General features: G+C 36.1%; 1 protein-coding gene across 3 annotated transcripts; it reads right to left on the reverse strand.

Moving 5' to 3' along the window:
* Positions 1-5974: 5974 nt before the first annotated feature.
* On the reverse strand, positions 5975-10346 carry LOC126800184 (E3 ubiquitin-protein ligase RHF2A-like). Of its 3 annotated transcripts, none has more exons than XM_050527498.1 (9): positions 9993-10188; positions 8624-8764; positions 8423-8469; positions 7799-7861; positions 7617-7722; positions 7060-7442; positions 6845-6952; positions 6439-6734; positions 5975-6286 (listed from the first exon to the last, which is right to left on the reverse strand). In XM_050527498.1, exons 1-9 carry the CDS (start codon positions 10047-10049, stop codon positions 6273-6275), a joined length of 1215 nt encoding a protein of 404 aa, XP_050383455.1. In that variant the 5' UTR covers positions 10050-10188; the 3' UTR covers positions 5975-6272. The 3 variants fall into 3 exon arrangements, with proteins under 3 accessions (XP_050383455.1, XP_050383453.1, XP_050383452.1); XM_050527496.1 differs by lacking the exon at positions 5975-6286 and adding an exon at positions 10213-10346 and having other exon boundaries at positions 6417-6734; positions 9993-10112; XM_050527495.1 differs by lacking the exon at positions 5975-6286 and having other exon boundaries at positions 6417-6734.
* Between the last annotated feature and the right edge of the window lie 4965 nt (positions 10347-15311).

A 15311-nucleotide genomic window follows, 5' to 3' on the forward strand; every position in this document is an offset into this window, starting at 1 on the left:
TTAATTTTAAAAAAATAAGTATTTATTTTATATAGTTTACTTAGTACCGTTTTTTTAGTTTATTTAATATATTTTGAAGTATAATTTTATAAATTTTATTGAAAATAAGCAAATATGATAAAACCGATATATATCGATATATCTCAAATATATATCATTTTATCTGATATAACACCAATAAACAATATTTAGACCATTGGGTGCATCTATGACTCATGTTCAATTTTCATTGAAAGGTCGTGTGCCTAAGTTCGTTGGTACATGGATTCTTAAATACATTATTTCGAAAGGATCACGAGTAGAAGGCTCAAGCAAGACCTGTCAATTGTCAAATAAGGATTAATATCATTCACGCATTACTAATTATGTTTTTCGATACATTTATTACTAATTATGTTGTCGTCAAAAGTGTGATGCATGCATTATTCATGATTTCCACAATTGCTCCGTTCATGTCTTAGATCACTTCATGACTTTTTTTTATAAGGAAATCACTAGGTTTTTAAATTAATATCAGAAATGTCAAAATAGTCATTACATATCTCTTCGTTGTCATCTATAGACAAATAATAAGTTGTAAGAGACACTCACGATAGTACATAGCATATGACTACTCATTAAAAATTTAACCTGACTTTATTCTATAATGCATATTCTACGACGCATCATATATAACATTAGTCACCATACAAACTCATAAATCTTGTCCTTGCCCTTACAGTCATGGCTAACTAGAGAACCACAAAAAAGCAAACTGGGAGCAGCAACCTCAGTTTTCTACTTTTTGGAAGGAGTCTTGTTCTTTGATCCTGGCAGACGACCTCTCCTCCACTTCCCTATCTGTGCATCTGCCTCTGCAGGATTTTCTGGAGCAAACAGACCACTCAGAACCTCAACTAAACCCATTGTCTTAGCAGTAAGCTTGAGCGCTGGAGAAGTAGTAAGCCCCCGTACCGGTACCTCAACAAGTTTAGACCCATCCACGAGCCCAATACTTTGAACCCCAACAGATGTCAGCCCAATTGCTTGACCCCGATCAACAAGCCTTATTTCCATCCCAGAAGCAAGCCCAGTAGCCAGCTCAGTCTAATCAAAAGTCAAACCCACAATCTAAGAGTGAGCTCCCGCCGAGAAAAGTGGATCATCCCCGAAAACATAGCAAACTGTTCTGTCACCACCACCGCTGGTAACCTTCCTTAGCTGGACCACCTTTCCTTAGCTCTGACAGCACCATCTCCACCGACGACGCTTCAGTCACCACCAATTTCAATCAAGTGTCGAAGAGACGTGCCATTTCCACTTCCATCGATCGATCACAACCTCATCCGTTGTGACTAAACAACCCGCATGCCATACACAAGCCATGACACTTCTCGAAACTGAGATCCAAGAGCACCAATACCTTCGGAGTGAATACAAATCTCCATTGCGGTTATTCGGCGAATATCATGTCAAATCCAGACTCGTTGCACCAAATCCTTGCAATGAGCCGCGACAGGATCAAATCGAACAAACTCCCCCAGAGTTCGATCAATTTGAGTGAGTACCTTATCATTGCTCATCGCAAAAGGCAAACCTCGGACTACCACCCACATCGGAAAAAAAAATACAACGACACTGATCCAAGATCAAGGATGCCATCATACTTTTCTAGAACTAACATGGAGTTATTATAAAACCAAGGTCCCTCGAAGAGAACCCAATTTCTAACCTTCGCAATCTTGAACTGAAAGACCAGCACTTCATTCTCTTGTCGAATCAGAATTTGTTCCTTCCAACCCTAAACATTGGAGTGTTGCTGACAATGATGGAAGAGCCACCGGTCACTCCGAAAGAATTCTACCGCATAGATAGAAGAACAAGTCATGAATATCCTCTTCATTGTCCTCAAATCGCACCACAACCTCCTCAAGCAGCGCCGGAGAAGGAGCTCCGTCACCGCCATCACTCAAGTCACAAACAGTTTCAAATGCTAGGAAACCCTAGAGAGAAAAATCCAAAAAAAAAAAAACATATCACTTCATGACTTGATGTCGAGCATCTTTTTTTAAAAAAAAATCTTAATGCGGATGTAGCACCTTCAATCCTTCTACTAATAAAGAAATAGCCGCCTAATGATAAAAGGAAAAGAACTTAAGGCTTCTCACAAACAAAGTCACTTTCAACTAACTAAATTAGAAACTAGTGGTTTGGAAATTAGAAAATGGGTATTTCAATATAAACCCTTTTTTTAGAAGTTCTTTTAAGAGAAACTCACCTACATTTTTCTTCATTATTCATCAAGTTATTGTCATTCACTTAAATCTAAATTACAAAATGCCACTATTAAAGGCTGAGATCTAAGCTGCATGGAATTGAGTACAAGTACGTGGAAGCGAAACGTACAGAAACGCAGAAGCGTTCTTTTTTATTTTTTTAGAAATAGGTACGTTTTGAAAGTGTATGAATAAAATAATATATATAAATTATACAAAAAATAAACATAATAACAAATATGTAGTTTAAGTAACTCAAAATCTCAAATAACTTAAATAACTTAGTGTTCTACATTCGAAATAACACAAATATAATGAGAGATATAAGTATCAATAAGAGGGAGGGAGGGTCGGCAATTTGGCGGGAGGTCGAAAATATGTCAAAATGAGTCATTTGACTTGACGAATCTATACTTGACGAACCTAGGTCTAGCCTTTCATTTTAAAAAACAATTTAGAGAAAACCCTTATTTTATCGGGAATGCGTGGTTCCATTTTGGAAGCTTGTGTTTCCACCGTGCTTCCAAAACTCCTTTTTCTGGAACCGCCATTCCGGGCGCTTTCGTCGCGGTTCCTTAGTGGTTTCGCTTCGGAAGCAGGAAACACAATTTCTCATGCGTTTTTGTGCTAAATAGGCTGAGATACATCAGTGATTACTGATTAGTCAATGAACAAATTATACTCTCATTTATTACCTTAATTATAGATTTTCATAGTTCCTAATTAATTTCAGTTTTTTTTACTCATCATAAATTTAGAAATAGAAATAATAGAAATCAAAAGCTTTTTAAATTTAAATCAATTCAATCACGAAATCATTTCATGATGATATAAAGTTTCCATCTTTTTGAATAATTTTAAACTTTCTATTTTATAGGTATATTTTGTTCATATTTCATCAATGCACCCTATGTTTGAGATAGAGATATAAGGTTTTGTTCCTATCTAGTATTTTTTTTTTTAATTACAACCGAATGATTAGGTACATATCTATATAGATGTTTATATCTCTTCTAGGGATTTTTGCATCAACCTATTTGTTAGGTGTTCTATCATTTCAAAAATCTTTTTCATAGGTTGAATGTGAAATTTATACTGATATGCATGCTTCTATCTAGAGATATAAAAAAAAATGAAAATTTGAAACCTAGAACAAAGGTTTACCATATGAAAGTTCATGTACAATGATACGAAAAGAAAGGATTTGAGAAAATATATACATACATATTGCATGGATAACATACGTCATTTACATATTCAAAATAAAATGAATGAATGATACAAGTTTGAAATTCTCCCATATTATCTATAAAAGTTGGAGTAGTGTTTGTATTTTGGAACTTTTATATCAGCTATATAAAGAAGTTTCTCTAAAGGAAAATCTGAAATTGAATCTTTCAACAATTTAAAGTAATGAAAATCAATGGAATGTTTGAATTGTACAATATTTTAAATGGATGCTAAGATTAAGCAAACCAAAATGATCAAAAAGGCAAAATAGACTTGAATAAAAAGAATTTGGGTGTAGATTGAAAAAATAATTGGATGTGGGTTTAACATTAAAAGTAGGCTCCAATATTGAGTTTATCTCTAATTTTCTCATTAAAAAAGTCACGGCTTCAAAATTCTTAAAGTATTACCCTTGTTTTTTGTAAAAATTATGAAAAATGCCACTTACTCACCTTCGTTCCCAATCCAATTTATCGCATTTGGGTTTTGAGCACAGAAAGAATTCACAGCAGAACTGAGCTGCAACGAGGCGCTGCCCAAGGCTGGGAAGGAGCACCGGCAGATGACGTCACTAGTTCACCGTTCTAAGCGTCCAGCATCGGTGGGTTGTTGAAAGATCAAATGTTGGCGACGCTGGGCATATGCAAGGATTATGTTGACAACGTTGGGTGGAGGTCAAGGAGGCTTCAAAAGTATCGATGATCCAGATCGGAGGGCGAGGTCGTCCAAAAGCTTTGTCGATCCATGAGTACATTGTGGAATCTTTGTTATATAATTACAGTCAGTGTGACGACGCGGGGGGGGGGGGGGGAGTGTGTGTCACAGAAACATGAAGGTCGAGGGTTGAAGGCAGAGGTGGGGAAGTCGGTGAGGTGGTCTTGATGTCTGAAGGTCTGGACGGAGAACATTGCATCAGAGAAGATGATGTTGATGACATGGGTGCCCAAAGCAGTGTTTGGGTGCCCACATCATTTTTCTACATGTTGTTAGGATATCTGGTCAGATTTAGGGTGTCATCGCAATATCTACTCATCACATTATCTGTGACACTACCTGTTACAGTACTTATCACATTACGTTCCCATCACAGAACAAAGTTTAGTGTGACAGATAATGTGACTAGCAGTGTGGCTAGTAGTGTGACTATTAGTTTACCCATTACACGACTTGTCACATTACCTGTCACAGAACAATGTTTGTGTGACTGGTGATGTGACTGATAATGTAGCTAATGAATATTTTGTATGACTAGTAGTGTGGTAGGTAGTTTGACTGGTGATATGACTGGTAGTATGACTGGTGGTGTTCTGTACGACAACATCAATGTCGATATTTGGATTGTTAAATTGATTTGAGAAGTTCGAGATCACATAATAGTAGATATGGGTTCATTATTTCTAGTCATTCTTCTTCTTATTTTTCTTGTCACAACTTAGTCACAGAAAACAGTGTGATAGGGAGTGTGACATGAGGCGTAACAAGAGGTGTAACAAGAGTTGTGACATGTAATGTGACACATGTAATGTGACATGAGGTGTCACATGTAATGACACAGGTTGTTTGATGCTAAACGCTAAACCCTTTATGGTTTAGGTTTAGGGTCTAGACACTAAATATTATCTACGCTAGGTAGTGTGACAAGCAATGTGAGTTAGTGTGATACGTAATGTGATAGGTAGTGTGACATGTAGTGTGATAGGTAATGTGACAAACAGTGTGACAGTTAACGTGACATGCCGAGAGAAATGTCTAAATAAGTGAAATTATGTTAAAATTCAAAGGATATAGGTATGAGTATGCTCAAATTGAAAAGAATAACTAGAATTAGGGAACTTTGAGCTCTGGTTTTGCCGGAATAGCTTGAAGCACCACAATGGATAGCGGCAGCCCCTTGTGAGGGTTGTTGCACCTTGTACGATAGTCGACTCGGAGTGGGTATGGTATCAAGTGAAAGAGGGGAGAGAGATCTTTCCAACGGTACCAACCACGCTCAAATCCATAGTCTGAGGTAAAGTTATGGCCGGAATTATAAAAAGAAAAATAGTAATAAAAGCCAAAACAGTCTGGAAAATATAAAAGAATTGACTGTTTTCTAATTTTGTTTAAATCTTGCCGACTATTTATAATTTCATTTAAAATGAGATGATATTTTTTAATGGGAAAATAAGTTGTGACTTTTTTTCTAATTTATGATTGTACTATTTTCTAATTTGCCCAACAACTTAAAATGGATAAAAGAAAACTTAGTTGCATGCGAAAGTGCGGTTCTTTGGCTCGCATATTGAAGTATTGATGTGTGATTGATTTGCACAATTACCTTGCTGCTTATGGGTTGATTCCTGAACATTTAGTTTTTTGCGTTTTCCAATCCAATGTAATCTTTTGCTTTTTTTGGTTCCTTTCTTTCCTTAGGTTCTAGGATTAAACAGTTTTACCTGTACACCAACTAGTAAGTCAATCTTTGAACGAAAAAAAATAAAATGAGAGCATTCAAAACCCAATTTAGATTGAGCACTCTTCCTTAATAGTAGAGGATACTTATTTATGCGTATTGGCATATTGCTCTGCAGCTTTACGGTGAAGTTATATAATTGAAAAGAAGTCTCAAACGTCAAACCAGAGTACCAGACCATCCAGACATACTTAAAGCGCTACATATTGGTTTATATATAGAAATATATTTACAGACAAATAAACCCCCTTATATATGTCGACTGTCCAGATGGAACCCTCATCTCAAGACTTGCCCTTCCTTATACAACTTCACTCGCAGAATGCATCTCAAGCTCAGCATGTCATGTCTGCAGTAAATGATGAATAAACCTTAGTATCCAAATACACAGAAAGTAGAATAAAAAACAGAAGCTGTAAGAATAAATGAAGCAGAAACATTCCAAACTATGTAAACAAAATATCACAAGGTTATTTGTGGCAGATTAATTGGAAGCAGAACCTGCAGCACAGGGTGTCGAAGGCCTAATGTTGTCTGTCAGAGTTTCCCCATGTCTTTTAGAGCTGTTCTGGTTACCTCGGTTTGTCAAAGAACCATCAGCTGTTTGATTTGCTACAGGATCCTGGCCAACTCTACTAGTATCTCTGGTCTCAAGGCGGTCTATAATTCGAGATACATTAGCAATTCCAGCATTGACTTCTCTCCGGACTTCAGAACCAAGTTCTGACATAGAAGGGCTACGAGAGAACAGCCTATCCTTCCATCCTCTTGTACTCTTTGAAAATGACTCCTTGTATCTTGAGTAGAACCAAGTGAAAATGGTAAAAGAAAATTCGTGAGGTCTCATATGCAAAATTATAGTCAAATGAAGTTCAAAATAGAAGAATGGTCGTTTTATGTATCATACTTCATTGACATGGCATTAAATTTTGATTTCAGAGACTCTGAAATAGATTGAATATCTGATGGTCCTGCTGTTTCCTGATTCATTGGTGAGGAATGACTAGTAGAGCTCCTAAATACAGATACAAAATGGTCAAACAAATGCTTGGCAAAGAAGAGCAGACAAAAAAAAAACTGATCAACACTTTAACATACATGCAACAAGAATCGATGACTTACCAGTGACTAGAGGGAATTCCTAGATGATTTGGTTGCATGAGTGTCGGCCCAGATGGGGAGGAAGAAAATCCATCAGTTTGAACAGAAGGAACTTGTGAACTCCAATGTGATGATTCATCTCCACCTGAAGTAAGTGGGGTAGATGGACTTGCAGCAGTTATGATAGCTGGTTCACTCTCCTCACCCGAGGCAGAAACCTGACCAAGGGAATGTGCACCAGGGTGAGTTGAAATCACTGAGAAGTGTGGATGACCACGAACAGATGACCGGCTCCTCTGGCCTTCCCTTCTACCAATGTGGTGAGTCCTTCCCATTGAAGCAGCAGCTGCCAAGTGCTGGATGATACGCTCTTCAAGTTCAGCATCAATAATACCATCTGGTAACTGCATTGCAAAGGTTAGACACATTAATCCATAAAAAGGTAAATTCCTAAATTTAATTTCTTCAATTGTTTTCTACTGGAGAGTCAGGAAGTACTTCAGAGCTTCAGGTATTTCAAAGAATGTATGATATTAATTCATCAAAGAAAGGAATAAAGAACAAGATAGATGATATACATGCTGCACTTCAAAATTGCCAAGGGTGGGATGATGAAATACAGTTGCATGTCTTGCTGAGGCCCTAATGCTCCTCTCCTGTTCCACTGCCTCAAGTAATTCTTGACTGCCATGAACATACATTTTAGATACCTCAGGTTAGCAATAACAATACAAGTCAGTTGGAAAATGACAGAAGAAACCTGGAAGGATCCTTCAAGCTTAGGGCTTGCCAACACATCGGACATTGGGAACTTCTCTGGCACCTATATATGTAACACTGTGTTACACTCTTAAGATTGATGTACATTGTTCTCTTAACAATTTTTTTATAAAACGACATATTGATCATTCTTAAGCACATAAAGTTAGGTACTTTTCACATTTCGGATACTGATGGATAAACTAATGATGGGAAGAAAATTAGAATAAGGACACAAGGAGTCTCAGAAACAAAAGCGAGTACAGATTCATTATCTTTAAGCCGAGAAAAAATGTTGATGACTGTCAGTCAAGCAGAAAAAAACCAACCTCATTGACATCTTCATCAAGCCGGAGTTGATTTTAGTTTATATGAGAATGAAGGAATATTCACTCAAAAAAAAAGAGAATGAAGCAATACATAACAAGGAAATTTAATCAATTACATAATAAATTGAAGAAAAGTATGGCGGCAATGAAATAACATTATCTCTCTGTTCTTCTTAAGTGAAATAAAAAGCAGTCATAAAAAATATAAAGTAAGATCACTTATTGAGGTTTAGTAACAACCATAACAGAAGACAAACAAAGAGTAATTAAACATAACACTATAGTATGACTTGTACCATTCGAGAATGCAGTGGAAGTGAAATTCATGCTTGCAAGTTGTCAGCTGCAAGAAAACACACAGGAAGGTGATTGAAGACGCATTTTTGTAAGATAAACACGTGAATTACAATGGATATAGATTGTCAACTGTCACTGAGCGCATGTTATTCTACATTGCCACCACAACAATTAAACAGGATTAGGTATTGAAATATTACCACTGAAGGATCACTTTCACAAAAATCCTCAAGGCATATGCTACAGGCTTCACTGCATGAATCTTGTATTCCCCCTTCCACAAAAGCAGCAGCTGAAATCAATTGACTTTCATCCTTCTTTGCCCCCGTCATATCTGGAACCTTTTAATACATGAAACTGAGTTTTAGCATTGACAAAAAGAGTACAGGATTCATCAAATGCAGCAGAACCAAAAACCAGAGTAAGGATCCACATACGGAATCCAGATCAATTTAAGTCCCTACTTTGAATGGTAAAGTTTAACACAAGATTTTATCTTCAACCACCAGTAAGCTAATTAGAGATACGGTTGAAATTTTTTTTGAAATGCCAAATTATAAGCCCCAGTTCAATGAGCTAAGACCTACTTTGTGAGGGTGGTGAGTCTCTTACGTGTCACTTTATTCAGCACTGGAACCACATTTACCACCAAAATCTTTTGGAAATATTTCTCACCACAGATTTACTTGAGTTATTTTTCATCTATGTCAAAATCTCCCCATCTAAAATATATGTCTTTGAAAAATGTAACATTTCACTACGATTATAAGTGTTTTCTCTGGAAACTGAGTCAAATGGCTTCATTTCATAGGCCACACATAAATTTAATTATCCTTCATCAACCAAAATCACCTTTGTTAAAGAGCTTGAACTGAGGCAGGTGAAAAATTGTATATTCCCTAGCATTTGAGTCAGGCTACAAGCTTGTTTTAGGGACTGGACTGGCTTGGTTTAACTGCACGCTTAGCTGAATTGGTTTAGGAATTATTGGAAAACTCAAAGATATCCATGTAGGGTGCACAATTCAAATAGCTGCACTATACCTTTGGTAGCTCTACCAAAGATGAATAAAACTCTACATGTCCTGCATCAATGTAATTCCAGGACACTGGAGAAACATTACACTTTACTTATAGCTGCTTGAAAACTAATGCATATCCTTGTCATACTTTACTGCGATCATCCACTATTGTGAATTAGAAGCAAGTTTAAACTTTCTGATCACCCAGAACAGAAAGAGAAAATGCATTTAGTCGTTTCTAATTTTCACAAACAAAATCAGGAATAACATGATAAAGTTTGAAAAGCTGATTTCTTTAGCTCGGACATGGTTTCCTCATAATAAAGTCCTATACATAAGATCAATACATACATTCATCCCTCCATTCATATCATCCATTTGTTCATGCCAATAACACATACAAAACACAAATCCATCAAACCCAGATTGAAAAAGCAAATGATCAAATGAACGAATAACCATAAGAGGACCAATCAAGTTTCAATCTTACAAAGAAAAGGAACAAACTTTAATCAAAATCCCAACTGCAAAAAGGTTTAAGGGTTTACCTCCATTGAGGGACTGGAAATGGCAGTCAAGAAATTCAGAGAAGAAGAGCCATTCATGCAGCAGATCAAGTCTGAATTTCCCAACAAGAGAATCCCACTTAGAGATTCATAGCAGGACCTCTGCAAATGGATTAAAACACCCTAGAATTCAGTGGTGCACAATGATTAATAGCTAAAAAGAGAAATGAGGAGGAGAAAGAAGGAATAAGAATATTTTTACCTTTAAATAATTTGTGGGTATGTTGGTTTATATTGATTGCTGTTTTTTCAAGTATAATATCCCTCTAATCCAACTATCCAAGTTAACTAAGCTCTCTGTTTTCACCCACACAACACGTATAATCTCATCTAATTATAATGCTTTCCAATACCAGCTTAAAGATTTTTTCTATAAATACAAAAACAGTGAAGGTGCGTTTCAAAATTCAAACTTTCAATTCCCACATTTGGGGTTTTGCTTTATTTGTTTTGTCTGTTGTGCGTAGGAAAACAAAGAATCCTCGACAACGAGGACATGATGAAACTGAAATTAAGATCTCAAGAGTCGCGTCTCCCTTTGATCAGTTCACACCCCCTTAGAATATCTTATCTTTCTCTTTATGGGTCATATCATTTGTAATTCTACTATGCTCAGTTTTTGTTTAGCACAATCAGACATTGCTATATTGCGAAAGTTTCTATAATGTTTCAGCTTATTGAAAATTTTGGAGTTGAGTAAGTCAGACATTACAGTGTGTCTAACCAATTTAACAGCAATTTTCAGATTCAGGTTAAAAGATTTAAAGATATGGAGTGTTCGAGAAAAATTGCAAACAAGCTTGGGAAGATCGTTAATGGGATTCAATTCACCTCAATTGTACCGTAAAGTTGTAAACACCTTAGCGGCTTAGAAACACTAACAAAAATTCAAACGAAAATTTATATATGGCTATCCGAAAGATAAATACATCGATCTAGAAGCTATTTAGTCGCAATTTGTGACTCGTAATATGCAGGCAGTATTGTCCTTGTCCCTTCTTTGACTCTTCTAGTAGCAGCCTGTGGACTTTGAAATTATATTGAACCTGCAGATCCAAGTATATTAGATGATAGTCTAGATGAACTTCCTATTGGAAAGAATCGGTCTGGTCTTCAAAGTCCACATAAGAGAGCTTGAAGTCCTAATATTTGACATGAGTCCTAATATTTGACATGATAAGAAGAAATGTATGACAGTTTGGAAGAGAAAGAAGACTGCTCTTTTATCCTTATTCCGATTTCTGAACCTACATATGCTGCTAAACTATCACTCTAAGGCAAACTTTTGTTTTCAGGACTACCATTTTCCATGCTAATTACGATCTGATGACCATGTACTATTGAATGTTGATAACTACATGCATTTATTCAAAGGAACCATATATTCTTCATTCTTGATGCTGATGAGCTTGTATATGTCAGTGTGCCCTGAAGCTGGCTATCAGAAACCCCACCAAATAAATGAGAAGATTGTTGTTGTACGTCAGTATTAATACTAATATTGACCCCATTCTTTTACTTGCTAAATAACCAAATAAACTAGTGGACATGAAACTCAAAATGATATAATCGTGTGTGTGCATGTGTGTGTGACTTTGTCTAATTCGTTTTTCTGATGTACGCGTCGACCTGCAGCTGGCCGGCCTGAGAGGATGCCTCTTGGGAATCATGGCCAAATCGGCAAATCTGATCATTCAAATCCAAGAATAAGTAAATTTACCCGTCCTAACATCAACCTGTTTGCATGTTTCTCATCTTTTGGAAATATAGCAAAATGAGATATGAACATGCAAGTAATCTCAACATATATATAGGGATTAGGGCCAATATAGGTTGACAATTCGGAACAAAAACGGATCCTCCACTGATTATTCTAAACACTTATAACAGTTGGTGTAGATCATATCGTTCCTATGCTTGAGGTTATGTAAAGAAATTCCAAACCAGCATCCCTCATTCTTGCCCACAACCAACTCCCAATCATTGACCAAAAAAAAAAAACTCCCAATCACCGTGGAAATTGCACCACTTCGTCAGTCGAGTAGCTTACCTGACTGAAAGACCATGTCGTCACCTACACACAAGCAAACCCACACTCTAACTGCCACAAGACATCCGCCCACCCACCGAAAAGCAAGAAAATCCGAGGACAAAATTTTTCGCCGCGCACCGACCAAGGAGTCTAGTCGTCGTCACCGCACACACTGTCAGCCACAAATTCGAGATTTTGTGTATTCTAAATCACAGACCTTGATTGGAGCAATCCAAAACAAATCAACTTCGGCACCTATTGTCGACGCCACCATTCCTTCGCCTGTGCTTGATTGCCTCCAGTAGTTGACGCCTAGACGCCCTTTAACAATTGGGTACGATTCCGCCGCCGTTTTCGGAATGGTTGCTCCAAGAAAAGTGGAACGTTTTTTTTATGCATAGTCTGTTTCTTGGTTGGTGGTGAGTCTCCGATGACACGTTGATAAACAATTCTGAGTTTAAGTACTAAGTTGATAATTTTCTAAGTCTGGGTAATACTTAAACCGTGTCACAAGAATTTGGGGACTAATGCCGAAATTTTTTATTAAGATAATTTCAGTAATTACATTTGTTTTAAGGTATGTGCGCGACACATGACCAAAATGACGGCGTCGTGACAGAAAATGGTCTCATGCGTTACATTGACATTGCCACAATAATTTGAGACCTAATGGGTTTAATTTTTTTCAACTTTAATACATATTGCCTTGGAGAAATACTATGTATCGTTTATAATCCAAAAATGACAATTCACTTTTCAAGCCAATAATATGATCTTAGATATCCTATGCTTTTCTTAAATATTGAAGAATACAAATGAGTAACGACAAGTAACAACTATCATAAACTATAAATCAATTCGAGCCAAGTGGTCACGAAAATCATTGTTTTTGAACATCGCCCAAATTGAATGAGAAGAAACTACTCACTTTATTCTTCACTTAAACTCAAACTTGCTCGATAACTAACATCGGTAGAAAGAATCATTGTCACGCCCTGGACCGCACCGGACTCTGGTCTTGACATATGATTTAAATGTTACAGAATGGAATGTAAATAAAAAATAAAAGATTTATTTCTAAGCTCTTCTTTCTAGACTTGTCCAACCCCAGCTCGGTAAATATATAAACATCTAACCAAAAAATATTAGAAATGGGTGAGTGAGTGAGTGAGTGTTGATACCTCTTTTTCCACAAGCCCAAAACTAAGGCCCGACGTGCAAAAAACTAGGGTCAACAGTCATAAAGTCATGCAAAGCCCAATATCAAGCCACTCAAGCCTAAGCCCAACGCACAATCCACATAGACCTAAGCTACATCTGGGACTTATACGAGGGTTGTGGTGTGTAAGGTTACGAATCATGGAATGCCTATTATTGGAATGAAAGCCCATAAATAATCTTGAACTTTGGACCAAGGTTCAAGCCTCATGAATTGAATTCTAATTTAGGTTAATGAGAAAGAGAAATATCACATGCAAAACAAGCCCAAATCCACCCCTTAAACCAATATAATTCTAATTTTCTACCACCAGCAAAGATAAATCAATTACCTCCATTTTCCAACAAGAAGGAAATATATTCCCAGCAACATATCTCAAATAGAATCTAAGAAGAATATATTCTCAACAGCTCAGCAAGATTCCTGGGAAACACAATAGCAGGACTCTTGAGAATCACAACACCAAGATTCCTCGATTTAAGGAAAAATATAAGCAATTACCCAAATAAAAAACTAATTGCACCATTATAAATAGGGAGGGGGAAGAATCTATAAAAGAACCAAAAGAGGAGAGAAACCAAATTCCCTATACCAAACCTTGCTCAAACCTTCACTTACCTTAGCCAAAACACCATCTCACGCCATTTCTTCCTCTCTCATTGAACTTCCATGCATTCAGCTCCCTCACCACAACCTTGCATAAACCTCTTTTTTGTCGAAATTCACTGATGTGAATCTGGAAATCACTGGTGGGACGGACACAACTGTAAACTCCCTTGAATCTCCATCCCTCAGGATTTGCTGGGTCTAGTCTTTGCTTACTCAGATAAAAGGGATGAGATCATATGCTTGACGATGGTAATTTCACTGTCGTACACGTAATACCCCGAAATTTAGTATTTACTATTTAGTACTTTAAGGTTATATTAACTTAGCATTAATTCAATTTTTCTTCTAATATTTCTCTTTAGAAATCAATGATGCTAAGGTACATACTTTCAAAGATATATAATTTCTTTTTGTAAGTATTAGACCACGATTTGAATACGTTAGCTCACATTTTTGCGTATACTCGATACTTTGTAATCAAGTTTAAGACTAACACTAATAATATTATTTTTTATGCACTATATTAGTATTAGATAGTGCAAATATATTGAAAACCATATGAAAGGAATATACTAAATTTCTTTACTTTTTAGAATAACACATACAAATGTGTTTGTTATATCTACATATATATATAATCCTTATGTCAATATTTTTTTAACCTAGCTGATTTATTTTTATGTTTTACCCCATCACACTTTTTTTTTCTTTGTCAACAACCACACTAACTAGCTAAGTCATCACTCAATATTAATTATTGAGAATGGTATGTGAAAATTGAACTTTTGTGTTCTTTCTTGGCCTATTTATAGTTGTGAGCTGCCTCAAGTTTTCTTCACACTTCAAAATCAGAAATCATGCAAGTATAGAGTTCTTTTAGTTGATAAAAAACTCAATCATCCAATATTTCTCAATCTAAAATTCTAGCCTTCATTCTTTCTCTCTTAAACAAGTTTCTTCCTTACTAAAGTAATCCGACTTTGGATTCACATCAAAACATTCCTTTCACCTCTGAAACTTCAAAGTAAGTACATCTTACATCCTTATAATCTTTTGCCTCTTTAGATTTTATCAAAGTGCATAGCTAAGGATAAAATGGAAAAGACCATGTTTTGGTAAGAGTTATATTTTCATATTTTATAACATCTGAGTTTGTCCAAGGTAACAATATCATTAAATTCCACATGAAAAATTCTTCAATTTAGGTATTTGAATCACTCAAAAATGTTTAGAAATGAAGAAGTTATGGCTAATCAAAATTAGAGTTAATAAACTCACTAAAAATCTTTTGTAGCACTCACAACTTTAAAAACTCGTATCTCACTCATTTCTTAACCATTTTCCACAAACTTTATATCACATTAAAGTATAAAACCTCTACTTTTAATCTGGAAAGTTTCAGCAGAAATGATAAAAATTTGTTATAAGTAGAATATGTAAA

Source organism: Argentina anserina, chromosome 6, assembly GCF_933775445.1.
Source record: "Argentina anserina chromosome 6, drPotAnse1.1, whole genome shotgun sequence".
In the NCBI taxonomy this organism is placed as follows: Eukaryota; Viridiplantae; Streptophyta; class Magnoliopsida; order Rosales; family Rosaceae; genus Argentina; species Argentina anserina.

Coding starts and splice junctions, on each gene's coding strand:
- LOC126800184 (XM_050527496.1), bottom strand. CDS start 10,049: ATGAATGGCTCTTCTTCTCTGAATTTCTTGACTGCCATTTCCAGTCCC. Junction 8,470..8,623: donor GTGAAAGTGATCCTTCAGTG/GTAATATTTCAA, acceptor GTTTTCTTGCAG/CTGACAACTTGCAAGCATGA. Junction 7,443..7,616: donor GCAATTTTGAAGTGCAGCAT/GTATATCATCTA, acceptor TTTGCAATGCAG/TTACCAGATGGTATTATTGA.